At 48.9% G+C, this 19771-nt stretch overlaps 7 protein-coding genes across 7 annotated transcripts; 4 read left to right on the top strand and 3 right to left on the bottom strand.

Annotated features, from left to right (window-relative positions):
- Positions 1-103: 103 nt before the first annotated feature.
- Positions 104-598, bottom strand: BO85DRAFT_499797 (uncharacterized protein; the record flags this gene model as incomplete). The annotated part of the gene is made up of 1 exon (XM_025664084.1): positions 104-598. The coding sequence occupies one exon, from the start codon at positions 596-598 to the stop codon at positions 137-139; it is 462 nt and encodes a 153-aa protein (XP_025512559.1). The 3' UTR covers positions 104-136.
- A 522-nt stretch (positions 599-1120) lies between these two features.
- Positions 1121-2405, bottom strand: BO85DRAFT_452060 (arabinoxylan arabinofuranohydrolase axhA). Its single transcript, XM_025660734.1, has one exon. The coding sequence runs from the start codon at positions 2269-2271 to the stop codon at positions 1273-1275; it is 999 nt and encodes a 332-aa protein (XP_025512558.1). The 5' UTR covers positions 2272-2405; the 3' UTR covers positions 1121-1272.
- A 1192-nt stretch (positions 2406-3597) lies between these two features.
- Positions 3598-5319, top strand: BO85DRAFT_470957 (endo-1,4-beta-xylanase). The gene is made up of 10 exons (XM_025662436.1): positions 3598-3928; positions 3979-4019; positions 4079-4127; positions 4188-4309; positions 4361-4506; positions 4561-4649; positions 4703-4748; positions 4801-4891; positions 4953-5018; positions 5081-5319. The coding sequence occupies exons 1-10, from the start codon at positions 3685-3687 to the stop codon at positions 5168-5170; spliced, it is 984 nt and encodes a 327-aa protein (XP_025512557.1). The 5' UTR covers positions 3598-3684; the 3' UTR covers positions 5171-5319.
- Positions 5320-6769: 1450 nt separating this feature from the next.
- Positions 6770-8142, top strand: BO85DRAFT_426855 (NAD dependent epimerase/dehydratase). The gene is made up of 4 exons (XM_025658138.1): positions 6770-6893; positions 6942-7186; positions 7241-7388; positions 7437-8142. Exons 1-4 carry the CDS (start codon positions 6807-6809, stop codon positions 8040-8042), a joined length of 1086 nt encoding a protein of 361 aa, XP_025512556.1. The 5' UTR covers positions 6770-6806; the 3' UTR covers positions 8043-8142.
- Positions 8143-8194: 52 nt separating this feature from the next.
- Positions 8195-9543, top strand: BO85DRAFT_452057 (uncharacterized protein). The gene is made up of 2 exons (XM_025660733.1): positions 8195-8734; positions 8831-9543. The coding sequence occupies exons 1-2, from the start codon at positions 8292-8294 to the stop codon at positions 9411-9413; spliced, it is 1026 nt and encodes a 341-aa protein (XP_025512555.1). The 5' UTR covers positions 8195-8291; the 3' UTR covers positions 9414-9543.
- Positions 9544-10394: 851 nt separating this feature from the next.
- Positions 10395-13520, bottom strand: BO85DRAFT_461841 (terpenoid synthase; the record flags this gene model as incomplete). The annotated part of the gene is made up of 6 exons (XM_025661812.1): positions 10395-10773; positions 10847-11173; positions 11242-11396; positions 12517-12733; positions 12787-13139; positions 13194-13520. The coding sequence occupies 6 exons, from the start codon at positions 13518-13520 to the stop codon at positions 10395-10397; spliced, it is 1758 nt and encodes a 585-aa protein (XP_025512554.1).
- A 4084-nt stretch (positions 13521-17604) lies between these two features.
- BO85DRAFT_452051 (uncharacterized protein) lies at positions 17605-19033 on the top strand. The gene has a single exon (XM_025660732.1). The coding sequence runs from the start codon at positions 17771-17773 to the stop codon at positions 18944-18946; it is 1176 nt and encodes a 391-aa protein (XP_025512553.1). The 5' UTR covers positions 17605-17770; the 3' UTR covers positions 18947-19033.
- The last annotated feature ends 738 nt before the right edge of the window (positions 19034-19771 follow it).

Below are 19771 nucleotides of genomic sequence, written 5' to 3'. Positions count from 1 at the left end.
TGATGTTCACAGACGCACTCGTCTAAATTCATTGATTATGCGTCTTGCTTTTGGCCCAAACAGTCCATACTCGGTCTCCAGATAAGGGCCACGCACTGGGAGTGTGACTTGCAATCTTTATTAGGCCATATGACGCTTAGTGGCAGGCATCGTTATTCTGGATTATTGCACGCTCAAAGTCAAAGACTTTGACGCGGCCATTCCCTCCGTCCCAGAATATGTTTCCAGGAATCGGGTCACTATGCAGCACATCCAACCCATGAACAGCTTGCAGCGAATTGGCCGTTTGTTGAGGCATCTCGTCAAAATTCATGCCATGCGGTCGGACGAGGGCCTTTCCGGCGTAGCCAATGCACACCGGGTGGGCGATCTCAGTAATAACATTGTGAGAATACTGTCGGCGAAGTCTCGGGCTGTCGGAAAAAAAGGGTACCGACGCCCCTTGGATTGGGGCGAGATGTGAATATACAAGCTTCTTGTGTCTCGCGTTTTGTACAGACTCCACAGGCACCCCTTTGCCGACAAATGTATAGCCAGGGGAGCGGAGTGTGACCATGGAAAGTGCCCACGCATCCCTTGCATGTTCAAGGATACACATTATAAATTTGGATCAGGATCCAGACTGTCATTCAAGAGCCGCCTGTTCAGTTTCCGAACCAAGACTCTTGTCCGATTCAATGGATGATGATCAACACCGTGGTCGGACACGTTAGGGTACTTGAGATTTAGATTTCCGCCTTTTTAGAGGCCCTGGAGGCTTCAAATTTACCAAGAAGCACATCGTCAACCATCTCCCATATCCGTAGTCTGCTCGTTGCCTAGTTTGGTCCAGGAGACATCTCGTGCCGGCACCCGCAAAGCGCGGAGAGTGAATGCCAATACCTGCCCTATTGTGGTTAAATACAATTGAGGAGACGCGCGATTTAATAGGCCATCGTTCAAAGTAGCCCACATTCCACTCTGAGCTGACCATTGTCTATGTGGAACGCGACTAGCTGATGAAGGTGACTTGCTCACGTGTCGGCCATTCCCTCTGAGGCACACAATCTTGCTACTACGAGTACTCAATTCCAGTACGTAGTATAACTACTGGGCCTAATTGCTATTGTGAAAACAGGTATTCGTACCGCACTCCTTGCCAATGAACTGAATTCTGCGCAAATTACTAGCCTATGGACAAACTAAGATGATGACCACCTTCTGCTGTCTTCCACCACTAAAACTACTTGAAGAAGAAAGGAGAAACACGATCTGCAACTAATGATAAGCTTGTCACTGCTTCAAGGTAAGGACGCCCGGCTTCCATGGCAAGAGGTTGTAGTCGCCACTGCTGTTGGGGTCATGGCCCTGATAGAGCAACTGGAGGTTGCAAGGATCGACAGTCATGGTTTGATCAGGGTTGTTGCGAACCAAGTCACCATGGCTAATGTCTTCGGTCCAGGTGGCGCCACTGTTGGCTTTGCCTGCGAAGGGTTTATCCTCACTTGCCGCCTGGGCTGTCCACTCTCCACCGAGACTGCTGGCCGTGAAGGAGCGGAAATAACGATGTCCAGTGGACCCGATCGCCTCGACGATCATGAGGTACTTGCTGTTGCCCTCGCCGCCGTCAACCGTGTACACTTGGACCGCCTCGAATAGGTCGTTGGTGGCACCACTCAGAATTTCCTCGTACTGGCTGCCGAAGCTTCCGGGAAATTCATTGATGGACATGCTGGATCGGTAGATCTTGCCGTTGTCGCCGGCAAAGAAGAGATACATATTCGTATCGTCGCCAATCACCGTCTGGTCAATGGCACCGGTGCTTGAGTCGCTGAGTTTTCCGGTGAAAAGCGCCTGCTCCGACGACCAGCCGTTGACATTGGTGGGATCTTGGGAGGTGCGGTAGGTGAATGTGCTGGAGCCCCATTGGTAGGCCAGAACCCAGATGCTTTTCGGCTTGAAGTAGAACAGGGTAGGAGCCACGGCATTGAAGGGGGTGGCTGTCTGGCTAGCAGATGCCATGTTCGACCACTCTGAGAAGGCGCCAAAGGTCATCGAGCCATAGTTTCCCGCTTCATCAGTAGTGGACGCATAAACGATATGTTTGCCGTCCGAGACAACATCAGTAAAGTCCTTCAGTGCGGTCCATCCTGACTTAGGAGTTGCGAGAGCATCGGTTGAACTCCAACTATAGGACGATGGAAGAGAGCATTTGGCGTTAACAAAGGGGGTTAATGCAATGAGGTAGATTCCTGATGACAGCAAGCTGCCTTTGGCATTGAAGAACTTCATCTTCGTATGAGTTTATCCGCGGGGAAAGAAACAAAAGAATCAATGGCTGAAATCGTTGGTCACGGAGAACGAATAACTTGAAAAGAGGACCAAACCATGTTCAAATATATGTAGTTGCGCTTATAACAATAGAGATATGTGCAGAAGAACAATCGGGATTTATCCATATTGGATGACACCAGAAACGTTTCGGATAAAAGTGGGCTGCGTGGTTATTTCGCCCACATTGGCTTAGAAAGAACATTCCTTTGCTCAAGCTCATTTTGGCGCACTATTCAGGGCCTTTCCCTAGGGGGAAGATGATCAGCATGCTGCCTAAACTACGGAGTACATTAGCCAGAAACGATCGTCCACCGGAGCGTTGCCGTGTCTAGAACGGCCTTCAAGACTACCCTACACAGTGGGTAATTCCGTGATTACGCCACAATGGCTGTTCTTCGGCAGTAGACTCGGGGAAATAATTGCTGTGACAGGACGGATGACTCCCGGGCATCAAGGGTCTAGGCGTGGATCCTAATGGCGCTAAGCAAACTGGTTCTACTTTGACACATTGCCGCCCTGATAGTGTTTCACCTTAAAACACCACAACCTTCCGGTACTTTCGGCGGGTAGGTGACACCTATCGGTAGAAGAGATGATAATTTGGCTGTCAATGTACACACCAAAAGTATTCTGATCAATCGAACTAAAAGTTGGTACTTTCAAAGTGGCTGGATATACAACATTGACGAATCGGTATACTTCACTATCAAGGTCCAGGAACTATTTGCAGACCTTCATCAGAGCATCTGCAGGCTATCTCCAAGTTACAGCATCCAGTATGGATCGGGTGATCGGCTGTGGCCGACTGCCATCTCTGCAGGGCTAAACTATTTTTGGAGCCGAGGCAGACGCTGGACCCTGATGGACGGACATTAGCAGGTTAATCGGACGACCGTGCAACAAGTGTCCCCACTCCTGCAATTCCTTCTTGTGTTCCTGGTGGGTAGATCGGCGCCTTCCAAATTACAACAATAACGTACGGTGGCTTCTCGATGTGTCGGCTAAGTACATAGCCTGTTCTAACCAAACATGTCAAGAGCTCCGGATAGCCTGCCTAAACGCCATTATTCATCCCTTCAGGCTGATTATGGTTCCATCGAGTGCCATCCTCCCGGTTTGGGAAATTCGGTAGACAGCTAGATGAGGCAGATGAAGTCAATCCTTTACTGTCTAGACATGTCTCGAGCGGGATATTTTGTTCCACGGTTGGTTGTGTTCCAGTTTCACATCCTCTCTGCCCAGAAACGTTGAGTCTCGTGGGATATAAATACTTTAATCTCTCTTCTCCCTTGTAGAATTTACCTTCTAATCTGTCAATCCAACATCATTCTCATTTGGCTCTTTTAAGAAAAACAATCGTATTTGTCCAACATGGTTCAAATCAAGGCAGCTGCACTGGCGATGCTTTTCGCTAGCCATGTGCTTTCTGAACCTATTGAACCCCGTCAGGCTTCAGTGAGCATCGACACCAAGTTCAAGGCTCACGGAAAGAAGTACCTGGGAAACATCGGGGATCAGTATACCTTGACCAAGAACTCGAAGACTCCGGCAATTATCAAGGCCGATTTTGGCGCGTTGACCCCAGAGAATAGCATGAAGTGGGATGCAACTGAGCGTAAGTACACCATCGTCATCGTTGTTATTCAGACCTAATCAGAATTATAGCCAGCCGTGGACAGTTCTCTTTCTCGGGATCGGATTACCTGGTACGTATAGAATTTCCCAACCCTTTACGATAACTGTACGCGACGCTTACAAGACCTAGGTCAACTTTGCCCAGTCTAACAACAAGTTGATCCGTGGACATACGCTGGGTAAGTTTTTGACTGACTGAACTGAAAACTATAACAAGACAGTGAAGCTAACTCAACCAGTGTGGCACTCTCAGCTCCCCTCTTGGGTTCAAGCCATCACGGACAAGAATACCCTCATCGAGGTCATGAAAAATCACATCACCACGGTGATGCAACACTATAAGGGCAAGATCTACGCCTGGGTAAACTGAAAACCATCAATTTTGCCAAGTCTCATCACTAATTATTACAAGGACGTTGTGAACGAAATCTTCAACGAAGACGGCTCCCTCCGCGACAGCGTGTTCTACAAAGTCATCGGCGAGGACTACGTCCGGATTGCCTTCGAGACTGCTCGGGCTGCGGATCCCAACGCAAAGCTCTACATCAACGATTACAAGTAAGCCCTGACTGTCTAATTACCATTGCAAAGTGGACGCTAATTTCCGCAAAGCCTGGACTCCGCTTCCTATCCTAAATTGACTGGCATGGTCAGCCATGTCAAGAAGTGGATCGAAGCCGGTATTCCCATCGATGGAATCGGTAAGGCCCCCTGGTTAATGATATCCGGCTATAATTACTCACCAACTTCAAAGGCTCCCAAACCCACTTGAGCGCTGGTGGAGGTGCTGGAATTTCTGGATAAGTACCCCCTCCCCGTTATTCAACCTGACGGTAGCTGACAGCCCCTTACAGCTCTTAATGCTCTCGCAGGTGCGGGCACCAAGGAGATTGCGGTCACCGAGCTCGACATCGCTGGCGCCAGCTCAACCGACTACGTGGAGGTAGGTCACGCCAAGCCAAGTACATGGTGTGAATAACTGATACTGATTTCTGCATCCACAGGTCGTCGAAGCCTGCCTCGACCAGCCCAAGTGTATCGGTATCACCGTGTGGGGAGTTGCTGACCCGGTAAATACCCCTGCAATCCGGATAATAAAACTAGCCTTATGACTTGAGCTAATTTCATTCAGGACTCCTGGCGCTCCAGCTCCACTCCTCTGCTGTTTGACAGCAACTATAACCCGAAGCCTGCATACACTGCTATCGCAAATGCTCTCTAGATTCGGCAACCACTCTGATCGAATTGCCGGGAAGATATAGCCTTCCGAGCTAGGGACGCTCTGTTTTGCCCGAAGGGAATTGTCTGCCGTTCCTCCGACAATGTTCTTCTGTACTCCTTTCACATGTATCCAATACAATCGTTCTTTTTAAGTGTGCGCACCCACAGTAGGTCTGAAGCATGCACCTCCAGTGTAGCTCTCCTTAGTATAATCCCTGTGGAGTAGTTTTTGCCGTGTACCCCACCGGTGGGGCCGTAGGATTAGTACTTAACTTTGTTAGTCTAGACCCTGATGCGCCGATGTGAAGCACAAGCATCACACGAAATGAAGGACATGTCTCAGATACCCCGCCCCATAACCATAACAGCCATCTATGATCTAAGGTTTTTGTGGCACGCAATTGGATGGACGGAGCGGTCTGGCTAGCCTCTTTGCCTTTACTAATAACCATCTTGGCATTGGCTGGACATTGGACTAGTCGTTCATGATGTCCTCGCTTAGCATCCTGCAGCATTTAGTGCATGTAACAGCGGCAATTCAGGTGCCGACAACTGCCGAGATAGGTACAATGGGTCCTCACTGTAGCCTTCCTTCGAGTTGCTGTGTATTGTCTGCAGTCGTAGTTTGCGCCCAGGTTCATTCATCTATTCCAATGAAATTTAGCCGGATGCGATGAGAAGTTTTTAAAGTCCAGTCCCTCCTCCGGTTGAACTCTTCTGGCTCAATTGGACAAGGACTTGTCTCCACTGGAAGCCACTGGCTAGGGGTGATTGAGATCCCCATTTACTCTAATATGCAAGACGGGGCACGTCATTCGACCTGTACTATTATGCAGGTCTTTGGCGCCGGTGTGGGTATCCTTTGATGTACGGTTGGCTTCCTGGATATTAAATCATCACTTCCCACTGTTAGCCATACTTATAATGATATAGACCGCCTAGTGTCGTACGTTGAACTGAATATCTTATATAACTTCGGCTGAGTGACATTGTGACCTATACTTAAAAAGAGAGTAGTGAGGCTACGACCAGGGATCTCATGAAAGAGAACCGCATGAAGCCTAGGCAACTTCTATGAAGATGGAACGGTGACCTTCCCGCACATCACCCGCCATTGTGCGGAGCGGGAACAAAAGAGCCAACTACGGGAAGAGATAGCTCGCGACTGCGGGCGTGGGAATCGTGTCTGTTATCGTATGATATCGGATAGCCGAAAGCGTAATATTGGACCAGAAAGATGGTGCACCGAAATGCTTCCCTGGCAGCCATTATCTACGAAGATGGGACAACTTTCGGCCATCTGCGGGCACTACTCGAATTAACACCTGACAAACGAGACGTGGAATATGAAAAACTGGTTGAGGGTACTTTTTCTTTTGTCAGACAAGATAGATCGAGATAGTTCACCAATAAATTTCTTGCCCGAAACCTGATCATGTTTGACTTTAACACATCGGGCGCTCCTTCCATGGTGCATCTCCCAAACCCAAAGTAACATGACATAATCATGAGACTTATAAAAAGCCATAGAGACATTTGAGGGTGAGTAGCAGTCAGGATCTATTCTGGCTGATATCCATGGGCTAGTATAAGTACCAGTATGATCGGACATAAATCTCTCTAAAGTACTAGCCATCATGGTATCTTCAACTCGCAGCCAGCACGTCCTTTTGACTGGGGCAGATGGGTTTGTAGCATCCCATATCCTCTCCATACTCCTGGAGGTGAGTGAGTCCAAATCGCAAGCAACGTGTAGTAGCTGACAACCTCAGCGTGGCTACACGGTAACCGCAACAGTGCGATCTCAGGCCAAAGCAGACGATGTGATTAACGCTCATCCTGAATCAAAAGGGAAGGTTGATTTTGTGATCGTGTCGGATTTCACCTCACCAAAACCATTCAGCACCTTGTTTGAGGAGACCGAAGCTCTCTTTGATTATGTTATCCATGCGGCATCGCCATTCAAGTTTGATTTTAAGGATTTTCATAGGGATTTGATAGATCCCGCAGTTAAGGGGTGAGTATGAACTGTGTGCGCAACCATGATGTAGCCGCTGATTTGCACTTGCAGAACGACGCAAATCCTGGAAAGCGCTCACCAACACGGTGGAAGCACGCTCAAACGCATTGTCCTTTTGGGCAGCGGTGTCTCCGTACTCGATTCCTTCGAAGACATGAGTCGAGAAGGCCACCCATATACTGAGAAAAGCTGGAATCCAGTTCGTCTCAAATTGAAATCGGCAATTCCCCTGCTTATGAAACTCTAGGTAACTGCACAACAAGCCATCGACCGTAACGACCCTGTGTTGGGTTACAATGTCTCCAAAATCCAAGCCGAGCGTAAAGCCTGGGATTTCATGCAGGCAAATAGTCCCAATTTCGACCTCACTGTCATCAACCCTCTTATCGTCACCGGACCCATAATCCACCCAATTTCTGGGAAGGAGTCGATCAACGAAAGTAATTATTTTGCAATTGCTAGTTTCATCGACGGGACTCATGCCAGAATTGAGGATGTGCAGTTTCCATACTATCATTTTGTCGACGTGCGCGACGTGGCGAGGAGCCATGTAGATGCACTTACCAATCCCGCTGCTGGAGGGCAACGTATCGTGCTTGTCTCAGGGCTCATTACGCCACAATTAGTCGTGAATACCATCCGAAAGCATTTCCCTCAACTGCGCGAAAAGGTTCCAGCCGGTCCACCGGATAAGGTGCTGCCCGAGGGAATACACCCTACCGGTTGTGATACGCGGATTAGCTTGGATATACTCTCGAAGGGAAAGGGTAGTCAGTGGAAATACATCGGCTTAGAGGAGAGCGTGAGGGACGCGGTGCAGTCTATGATTCAGCACAATGTTTTGCCCGACTAATGTATCGTAGCCTTCAAAATCACTACCAATTTACCACAGAAAGCAAATTGCTTTCTCATGTTGTGATGTATTCTGACATGCGGCACCCACGTGATTAATGGAAGCCCCTCTGTCAATAAAGGGCCCGATCGCGCAGATGATGAGTTTTCACATTGTTGCACCAGAGAATCCTGCACCTAGCTATTCCCTCATTCTGTCTCCCTTGTACAGTTCCTCAATCCAAGTTCAGACAACTTGGCTTCTAATACGATGATGGAGGAGCGGTCTTGGGCTCAACAAATGGTCGATAGGTTCTTCGAAATTCGTGAATTCCCGACCCAGTTAGACTGCGACGACCACGCTCGTAGGATCACAGGTGCTTCCACTGTTCGAGAAGTCGACATTCCGGGCTCACTGAGCTACACAGTTCTTTGCACAGGTAGCTCAGATGAGCGACCAGGTTTGATCGTGTCTTTCCGACAACCAGAGTCTGTCTTGGACCAAACAGTCATTGAGCTGGCAAGATTCATCCACGGTGATCTAGTACCAGAAGCTACTTTTTACGGCAACATGCCAGATTCAGATCCACCTCTACTCGTATATACGATGGCCTGTTTATCAGGCAGTCCTTGCCTACAGTTATTCAGCACCGAAACTGAGTTGAGCCCCAGAGAGGAAGCCAGATACATGTGCTTTGTCAAACATCTTGCCAGGTAGCTCGTCTCTTATTCCATTCCCTACGTTGATAGCATGCCGCCATTTGCGGAAGTGGATAAAATAAAGCGACCATAAATAGTAATGCTCTCTAGATACTTCGCTCGGTGTTGGTTAAATCCACAACCGGTAGATCCTACGGTGTCGGCAAACTATCGAGACGCAATCTATCACCAGCTTGAGAAAATAAGGAACTCTGCACCTGTCATACTTTCCTCCACTACAATTTCGGAACTTGAATGCAGTCTTCCAGATCTGTTCAATCAAGAATATGTGCAGGTCCTGACACACAACGATCTCTCCCAAACGAACATTTTGATTAGCGAGGGCAACTTTGAGATCACCGGTATTGTCGATTGGTCATTAGCTAAAGTACTGCCGTTTGGCATGGAGCTGGACACTCTCCTGCTATCCACGGGTTACATGGATCTCAGCGGCTGGCACAATTATACGTGCCGTGAACGCATGATCAGTTATTTTTGGGATGAATTCTGGGCTCATTGTCGTGTTTTTGATGATAAACGTCAGCACGAGATTCGTACCATGGCGATGCAAGCCACCAAGATCGGCGCAGTGCTGCGCTACGCATTCCAGCGTAATGCTGATGGTTCCCCATCCGAGGAGCTGACAACATCTAAGTGGGCATTAAAGACTCTCAAAACTCTGCTATGTTGCTGAATCTTTATGAAGATAGGAAATTTAAGTATAGACACCGTGTAGCATAATATTGCACAATTCTCGGAGTATTTCCCGACGGAGTTCGAGTATTTCGAAGAGAAAGCCGGAATATATGAGAGTACGCTTCACCGGGACAAATCTCTGTTCCAACGCTCCATGCAGGTGTTGAACCACATGGGATAAAATTATTTATGAATATGGATAGTCCATGCGGTAACTTATCGACATCAATAAACGCCCTAGAGGACGGGAGACCTAGTGGGCTAGATACCAACCCGGCATCTGCATGCAGAATCAGCATGCATCAACATAGTTTAAAAACCACCCGAAGGACCCACCTCACTGACAATTGGGTATGAAGTGCAGTGAGTTAAGCATATGTAAGCCCATGTGTGGTCTGCTGTGTCTCCATATTTTTGGGCACTGCGCCCCTTTTCTCCTACGCTATTCCGTAACCTGCCACATGTGTAAGATCCAATGCAACCGAGACCAAAAACCAATTACTCGTCGCAAGACAAACAAATCTCACGACCACTCTCAACAAGAAACCCAAAATCTGCCTTGCGAACATTAAGTTCCTCTATTGGGCCGCTATTCTCCAATACGGAGTGTCTACTCAATTCATACCCAAATTGATTCTCAACGCGACGCTGCACGGTCCGTTCATCAACACCCCCAGCAACCACGTCCCAGCACCTCTGAAAATAATCGTCCCGACTAGCTTGCTTGACATTCGCATTGAACCTTTTGATCCGAGCGTCTACGGCCCATACCATCGCTGACACAGCTGCCATGGCAGAATCCCATTTCAAATTGTCGGTCATCCCCCGCTCTAACACCATTATGAACTGAAAATTCGAAGTCTTATGTATGATAGGGCACCTGCCTTTATATGAACGCCAGCGTATAGAAATTCATGTAGTTTAATTGTCTTGGTCAACTAAGAAGAACATGATGCTCAGCCTCATCGCCTCGGAATGTTCACGACAGAAAGCTCAGAATGTCGTAGATCCCCTTTGACTGCCCAGCCTCATTCTCCAATTTCTTGACCATATGATCCGCCTCTTCCAACAAGGAAGCGAGCCGTTCCCGGCAGTAGTCAAAACTACCCGTCGAGTTGATATACTCAACGGCATACTTCTTCACCGAATCGTCCTCGCTCCGCTGCCGTAGTATATTCAGCAGATGGTGATTGTTCGGGTTACTGTTGATACTATGGATAATCAGAAAGGAGAACTTTCCCTCCGTCAAATCCTCGCAAAATCCCTTGTTCTTGGTGTATAGTCCACTCTGTAAGTTTTGGTAATCATCCCGAATCTGAAAGATCACCCCCAACAGGTCTGCTAGTTCGATGACATTGCTGCACGAAGTCAGTTTGCGGTGTAACCAGGGGGGCTAAAGATTTGTCATGGATATATATTTGTAATACATGCCTTTTCGTTTCGCTTTCCAACTGCATAAGCTTAATCGCCAGTCGGAAAAGGCCACCCGTCTTGTTCGCGATCATCTCAATATAGTCCTCCTCTGTGGGACAGGTCAGGCAGTCCCGCCAGTATAAATCCATACCTTGACCGCGGTGCAGACGGAGAAGTTCCTCGGTGTATATTTCGTACGCTTCGGGATGATTCAGTTCGCGGAGCCTTTCCTGAGCCAGAAAGTACGCATAGTTGGCCGAGTTGATTGTTTGCGCAATACCAAATATGCTGTGGGCCACTGGGAGGCCGCGTCGAAGCTTAGAATTGTCCTGAATATCGTCGATTCTATTGAAGGTCAGCAGTTCCTCAGGATATTGTTATCTTGGTTTAGGTGGAACATGAATAGAACATACAGAAGGGAGGCTGTGTGAAGCAATCCAACAATTTCAGTGATAATGTTCAACTTGTCCTCAGGAATGCGGAGCCATTCATTGAACGCGTGGATAAACTTCCGACGAATGTCTTTTCCTGGGGATTTCAGAAGATAGTCAAGTGGCCCTCGGACAATCTGTTTCTGTGCATTAGACAGTGGCTTTCTCAGAGCAGGATACATCAGACCGACCTTCTCCTTATCTAGATAGCTTGCTTCCGATTGTTGGGAACTGGCAGCTTCGGCATCTAAGTTGGTGGGCGACGAGGGTGCCGATGCAGGAAATAACCCGGAAGAAACAAATGGAAAGTAAGGAGTATTCATCTTCCAGGCATCAGGCGTAGCTGGGTTGAACATTGGGAATCCCAGCATATTTTCGTTCCTTGTGGCTCAAAGGTGCTGTATGGATGAAGTCTTGCAGGAGAAGAAGGTCACCAAGGTGCTGGATGTGAGCTTTCGAGAAACAGGCATTACTACTTCTATGTACCATCATTTAAGAGTGCAAGTTTCTTGTGAGCCCCATGTGATAGGGTTGTATCGCCTTTTGCTACGTGTTTTGCTGTCACCCGGCACGGCTTTACTGGTCCTTTGTCATCAGCGAATTAGCAACTTCTGCAGGGTGTTGAAAGCACGTCTAGTCAGCAAAAGATCCCAAAGGGCACCTCTTCATATGACTGGTCATCTAAAGAACGGTAGATACCATATCGGTCTTGCGAAAGGTAGGGGCAGTTTGCTCCACGTCCGTATGTCCCTCCTGGGTGATTAACAGTATGTTTGCTAATGGGCGTTCTGGAAGTTCAAAACGAGACCAGGTCGCTTGGGTGGTCGGAGAAAGGAAACTTTGGTTTGATAAAATTACTCCGTTCAGCTATCTTACTCATCTCGGTAGAACACGAAAATGGTTATTGTGTCCTGCTAGTGGGATAGCTAAACTCTGGTTTTGAAAGCGCTGCCAATCAACATGTAGAATGGCTATACAGCACAACCTCGCATTGTTGTACACGCCTTATGCTTGTGCACCAGTGCAAAGCTTATCGGAGGTAGTGATGGGAATTTCACATAGGGAAAAGCACGAGTTGGTCTCAAATCAGGAGTAATGCAACAAATCCCGCCACTAGGCAACATATGCGTCTATCTGGATTTCCAGTCAAGCCTTCACACTTTTGACATCCATTTTCTCCTTCCGACCCCATACTTCCAGCCAGTCCTTCACGGATGCACTCGATTTTTTCAAATCCCATAAACAGGCGCTACGCACGTCCTCCCTCTGGATGACCCGTAAAGCATTACGGATATTGTAGGGTGAGCCATATTCCAAGGCACGTGCTACCAGATGACCCTCAGGAGCGTCCAATGCCACCACTATGGGAAATGAAAGTTCGCCGTTGCGTAGGTCCTCCGCGAGTGCACCTTTGGCTTTCGCATAATCGGTCGAATACACATTCTTGCAATCATTTTGCAGCTGTGAGCACCACCTGTGCAGAAATCAGTCAGCCAGGTCCCACTATTCGGGTATCTTTGCACATACGCCACCGTAGTCATGGTAGCATCCATGGACTGATTCTCTAGTACCAGCTGACCAAGCAAGCGAAACAATGCACCTGTCTTCAGCGACGCCATTCGGCGATATGCCTCATCCCGTTCCTTTGGAGCCACTGGGAAGCTGGCGAGGCCATCCCTTCGCCAAACAAGGGACATATCTTGGCCTTCCAATATCTCCTCCAGACACTGCATCAGAAAGGGTGCAAGACGAGGGAATTCGTGGACGGTCCGATTTAGAAGTTGTGTCACGCGGTAGTAGGCACGGTTCGCAGTCTCTGAAGGGCCATAAATCTTGTGCGCAGCGGGATGACCCTTGCGAAAGTTACTCCCGTCCGATATCTGATGGGATGATTAGCTCTCAGACCTCATTTCAATTGGGGCTACTGTACTTACATCATCAACGAGAATTAAGCAGAGGTGAATGCCATCCATGATCTCAAGGATCATCTGGTACTTCGGCGGGTCATCCATTTTGAGGTTGGGCGCCAGCTTGTCGACGAATGGGGCCCAGTGATGTTTACCGTAGATCTGACGGATGTAGCTGTAAGGGCATTCCAACGAAGTGATCCGGGATGGCTGCTTCTTGCCAACAAGCCAGGCCCGTTTTGTTGTTGGGAGTGGGTTCAATATGCGATCCCATACTAGCGCGGTTACTGGGACGGCCAGGAAGACAAGAAAAACCAGCGAGGTTTGCGGAAGATGGTGCTGAAGGGGCTCCATGGAGATAGCCATATTGAAGGATGAGAAAGGCTCCATATAATATAACTGACTAGATGGTATATGGTTGGGTATTGAAACTGGAATTGTATGATAACAACGGGACGTACAGGGTAGATATATGAATGATGTTATTTCTCGAGTGTAGCTTGGCTGTTAGCTCGCTCAGGTCCCAATAAAGTCCTTGTCCCTTAACAAACAAAATGGCAACTCCGCATAGACTAGGTATCTAAAAGACGCCCATTGACTGGTTACCCTGTGCTTATCATGAAAGTTGCCGCGCTTTGACGGTTGCATTACATGTCCTAAGTCATTTGGTGCAAATACAACGATTGACTGCTGCCCCACCTTGATATTCGTCCTCAATGATTTATTCTATAGTGTCAAACTCCGCAGAGGCATTGATTAATCTGGGTGAGTTTCTTTGGCTAAATATCGTAACTGTTTGATCTTAATCCAAATTGTGGAGATCGCACCATTAAGGCATCCCATACCGAAGCCGTCCCGCTATCATTCATTCAATGAGAGACCATTACTATTGTCATTATATCACTGCTTTCATCTTGTGGGATATTGGCACACCCCTTGTAGAGTTGAGGAAACGCCTGGTGCGATTAGATGGATTGTCCGAGGAATCCTGGAGATTTTGCGAAAGATTACAAACAAATGCCTTAACATGCGCCCAAGATAATTCCATCAACTATTTGTGGCAGTTTGCAGGTGACAACATAATTGCAAAACCAATGCTTTGATGCAGCTTTCGTCATACGGCACCGGCGAACGCCACATCATGAATGGCAGCAAACACGCTAGCCGTCCGTATCCATGGCCAGCAGTATATCGCCAGATTCCAAATCCGACGACGCGCGTATCCCAAGGCCTTCTGACCTAACGGAAATTTTGGCAGGTAGCACCGAGTAACAACAGTTTTCATGAAAGAGAATACGAGAGTACCCGTCGCGTGCGATATGATCCTGCCTTCTACATCAGACATTGTAAGCCCTATGAAAATTCCGCTTTACCCTTCTTGAACCTTTTTTGGTGTAACTCGAGTGCTACTTGTAAGTACCATGGCGTACGGCTAGGAAAGGCTTGATGAAGCGAGGCAATTTGCCCCCGGGAAAACAAAACTCCGACACTCTATCTTGCTACAGGTTAGTATATAGAGTGCGACAATCATTCCGATCAACAGAAGTACAAGGTACCCAACCGGCTCTGCTGATCTAGTTTGTTCTGATTCTGACTATTTCACACTCAAATGGTAGATTGGGCTTGTTATATGACTACCGTACATCGAAATCTGGCACGGAAGATTGGGGATCGGATCGCGTGAGTTGAGTATCAACATGCAACCAATATTCTGGATATTTAGGCTCATTAACCAATAGACGCATCACTTTATCTGACATCTATCACGTTAGACTATGACCTGCAGGCACAACAAACCAGTATGCTCCCGAATCTATGGTACTCATCAAACTATTTACTTGGATTACACATGGGCACTTCTCAAATCACGGTCATAATAGTACCGGGGGTTGCCGGTCTCACGCTAGCTCATTGCATCCGACAAGTGAATATCAACCACTTCTTACTCGAGAAACGCAGCGACATATGCCCGCGGGAGGGTGCATCAATAGGAATACTTCCCAACGGGGGTAGAATATTGAGTCAACTGTCTCTATTCGAACATATTGAGCTAAGTACAATAGATTCTCGAGGAAACATAAAATCTATACCTTTACCCACAACTATACGAAAGTAATCCAAAGCATCGCCATCACCGTCCCAACAACCTGCAGCAACGGCCTCCGAAAACCTGCAGAAGCAGCCCCAGTATACAACGCGCTAACTGCGCTTGCGCTTCTTGTACTAGTAGTCATGGCTGTACTCATTCCAGCTTGGTGACTGCTCTGGGGCCACACATGTGCTGAAGAGGCGGGAGCAGTCTGGTTCCATCCTGACTCAGAGCCTGAGTATGGGGTGTACGAATACGGGGTGGCAGACACAGTGGGCTGGGCAACGTTGGAGGTCTGGGCTATTGTGATGGTAGTGCCATATTCGGTACAAGTTCCGTCATTGGAGCATGATTCGATAGTAATCGTAGTGGTGTAGACTGCGTCTCTGTCTGCACCTGAATTGCCATTGGACACTGCGCTGGAGTATGCAGCAGAGCCCACATCTGATTCCGCACCCATGCCCGCGCTTGAGCCTGCGCTTGAGCCTGTAGCCTGAGAGGTAGTGTCGCCAACAGAGATGAAGTGCGATCCAGATGACACAAAACTTGGGGTGCTACCGGCTGAGTTGCTAGCTTGGTGGCTTGCAACAGAAGTCGTAGGAACAATCACAGCATCAACTCCTTCGGCCGAAATGGATGTGTGATCTGGATATACGGTGGAGACGGTCGTTGCTACAACGAAGGTCTCCGACGTGACATAACCACCTCCGGGTGGAGAGCCACTGCAGTTGTCTTCAGTGCAGCCCGCGACTGTTGCAATGCGGGTGCTCAGTATAGTAGAAGTGATGAGCGATGGTCCGACCTCGGATACTCCTGTGGCGGATGGCAGATAACCGTTCGCCTTGGTGCTTGTGATCTTGGGGACCGAGTACACAGTTGTGCCAACAACGAACGTCTCCGTGCTCGCATAAGTCGTCTTTGATCTCAAGGGACAATTCGTCACAGAAGAAGGGCATGCAGTCACGGTAATGATACGAGTGCTCAATATCGTCGAAGTGGTACTGTCAGAATTACCCATGCTACCTCCGCTCTTACCAACCGCCACAGTAGCCGAAGGAGGATGTGCGGTCTCGGTAGTCATGGCGCCACTGCTACCAGTGCTGTCAGCTACGGGGCACACAGTGGTAGAGACCACCAAGGTCTCGGTAGTCACATAGGTTGTTTTCGACCTGAGCGGGCAGTTCGTTACCGAGGAAGGGCACGCAGTTACCGTGGCAGTGCGAGTGCTGAAAACCGTGGAGGTTGTGAAGTCCAATCCACCACTACCATAACCCTTGTTGGCAGCACTGTCCGTTACTGTGGGCGAGACAGAATCTGTCCGAGTCATCCCAGCGGCCTCGGCGACTGGACATATCGTGGTAGATACCACAATGGTCTCCGTGGTCACAGAGGTGGTTCTGGAGAGAGCAGGACATTCCAGGAGTGTGGATGGGCATGCAGTAATTGTGGCCGTACGTGTAGAGAGAACTGCCGATGTGGTCCACTGCAGCATGGAAGAGTCGGTGACTGTTGCAGCCGACAAGGACGTGGAAAGACTCATCTGGGGAAGTCCGGTCCGAACAGTAGTTGGGGCAGTGACTGCGTTGGATGTGCTCTCGGAGTATATGGAAACAGGGAGTGAAGAGCTCGGGATAGCTCCGGAAGACGCCGAGCACTGGCTTCGCTGAGGCAAAGGCCGGGATACATAGCTCCAATGCGGGTGGGAAGCCGCCGAGCGACTTGGTACCGGACTTGAGCTGGGAGTTGGCGACTCCCTCACTGACGGAGTAGAGGGTGAGGGGATAGGACTCGACGAGGGCACCACGATGATTGATGGGGTGGGTGTTGCTGCCTTAGAAGGAGGAACAGAAGATGAATAACTCGGTGTGCAAGGCCTGCGGATGGGCAAGGACCTTGAGCTATAGGACCAGTGATGCTGCCTATGTGCGGTAGCAGATGATGTAGTGGTAGAAGTCACAGCTGCTGGCTCAACGGCCACTGTCATGGCGACGCTGGTTTGTAGCAATAACGAGGCGAGGATCCATCCTCGCATCAGCAGGTGACCCGTCATGACAGCGATTGACTCAGTTCAGCAGTACTTAACGAGGAAATTTTGACGAAAGTAGGATTGAAAAAATCAGTATTAATCAGGTATTATGAGACATAAATGAATGACTTGCAGTTGGATTCCGAGAATTGACTGTCAAAAGAGAGTGTGAGAAACCGAGCCCTGATTCTCTCTCGCAAGAGGCGGGTCACTGTATATACTATTTCGGTCGGAGAATTGACAAAGAGACTACACATAGGGAATACACACCCGACGGAGCTAATACCTGGTTCCTGTCTCAGCCTTCGTATTCAGCTGCACTATTGACGCCCACTGGATCGTGGGTCTGTCAACGGCGGCGAAAATAGCCGACCCCAATTCCCACCCAGATTCAAGGACGGAGTACTTATTGCGAGGCACTCCGAACCTACCAGAGATTTTGAGTAACTGCTATACACTTTTGAACTTATATTCTATCAACCCGTGAAAATGCCAATCCACGGATTCGTCGTCGCAGCGGGCTTTCTGCTCGGTCAGGCCGCAGCTATCACCCCAGCGGCCAGCTCCCTGGTGGCAAGCAGTCAGGCCTATGTGCCCTCGGTGTCGTGCCGTACGCAGCTGGGAACAAGCTCGTTGGCACTAGTTCCTACCACTACCATTACGCGCACTATTCATGACCCGACACCGGTGGTTGTCTTTTCGACGACGCAAGACACCGTCACTGTGACCCCTGACGCCTCCACTGTGACCGTCACAGACTATGAGACAACTACGGCCGTTTCAACGGCTGACACGGTCACTGATATTTTCTGGACGACCTCAACTGAGTATGACACTGCAACAGTGACTATCACTCCCGCTGCTGTCACTGCCATTGTACCTATCACCGTATCGACGACGAGCACCAGCACGTCCACAGTAGCTAGCTCTTCGGGCTTCTCTCCGATTGCGGAGACACTGCCTACAGCTACTGCTGCCAAGCGCTCCTTGATCGAGCAGGACGATTGTTCTTCTTGGTTGGACGAGTATGAGTACCCTCAAGAGGTCGAGTGCCACCAGAAGATCATTGTCAACACCACAACCGTCTCCACGGTCACCGAACCCCCCGCGACTGCTACCGCAGTCACTCCTATCTCCACCGTTACTGTGACCAACACCATCACCAGTACTTCGATTGTGGTTCCTTCCGATGTTTCGACTACACTCAGCTACAGTACCACTTCTACCATCATTGAAACCACATCCGCAGCTGCCGAAACAACCACTGTGTTCTCAACTACCACCGCAGTGGCTGCAGTGGCCACTGCCACCTTTTACGAGGCGTGCGGGTCTAGCAACATCGCTGGCGACCCTCTTTCCTCAGAATTCGGCTCTTTCACGGGCCAATACATGTACCTGATTTCCTTCACCAACGTCCCCGGTGAAAGCTTGACTGTTGGCGACACCAGTTCTGCATATGATTGCTGCGTCAGCTGCATGGAGAGCTCCACCTGCGCCATGTCCTACTACAACGCGGTTTCTTCCTCCATCAAATACTGCTATCTCATTCACACGACAACCTGCTCGCAGTCTTCTGTTTACGCCAGGGCGTCTACTCATGACACTTCGACTACCATCCAGATGTCTAACGGAAATTGTGGTCGTGTTGTGGGCGTACAGGGATAAGGTTGTAGCAAATGTAGAAGGAATTGTACCATAAATAATAACTCGTCAGATTCTACTGCTTTCAGAATCCAGTTCTCTGTTGGAATACTCTCTTGATTGTTCTCAGTAGAAATTAGTCTTTACTCTTTCACCAGATTGTGTAGACAGCTGACCCAACCCCTCTCTACGTCTCGAGTCAGTGCCTCCCCACACACTATCCACACTAGTTGAAAATCTCGACCACATAACGCCGCTTTGCCACTCGTATTGCGGAAATTAATGCGACATTAGCGTGTAGCCATCAAGGAAACTCACGAACCCGATCGGCACATTTTACCTTGGTAGCCATCGTGATCAGGTACCCGGTGGGTCTGATTGGCCGGGGGATTTTTAGCACCGTAAGGGATGGTCCAGACTGGAAGCTATTGCGCCACTGAGCCCCTTTGGCATAGGAACAGCTCGGATATCTCCGAGTGCTAAGCTCGATGCCAAGCTGATGTCGTAGTTTTGTTCTATTGGCGGATATATGTGCCAATGGTAAGTTGGGTACTCCAAACTTTGTGCTCGCAAAGTGTTGTTTGAACAATGAGAGCGGATGAACTGAAGGATAAAATAGCCGATTCTGCTATAATCATCTCGCCGAGTTATTAAGATCGTGAACTTTGCCTGCTTCGAACCTCTAAACAGATAATAACGTGCCTATGGTAAGGGGGAATGTTGGGTAGGTATAAATGTCGCCATCTAGGCATAACACGCCATGCGCCTGAGCCTCTCAGGCTAGTAGCGGCCTACTCATGTCAGTCAGGCATGTAGGTGTCGTTGAGTCATACTGTAAGTAGTCGCCTC

This window comes from Aspergillus piperis, assembly GCF_003184755.1.
Source record: "Aspergillus piperis CBS 112811 unplaced genomic scaffold BO85scaffold_18, whole genome shotgun sequence".
NCBI lineage: Eukaryota > Fungi > Ascomycota > Eurotiomycetes > Eurotiales > Aspergillaceae > Aspergillus > Aspergillus piperis.
The sequence above is the reverse complement of the archived record's forward strand: the minus strand, read 5'-3'. Positions and strand labels throughout refer to the sequence as shown.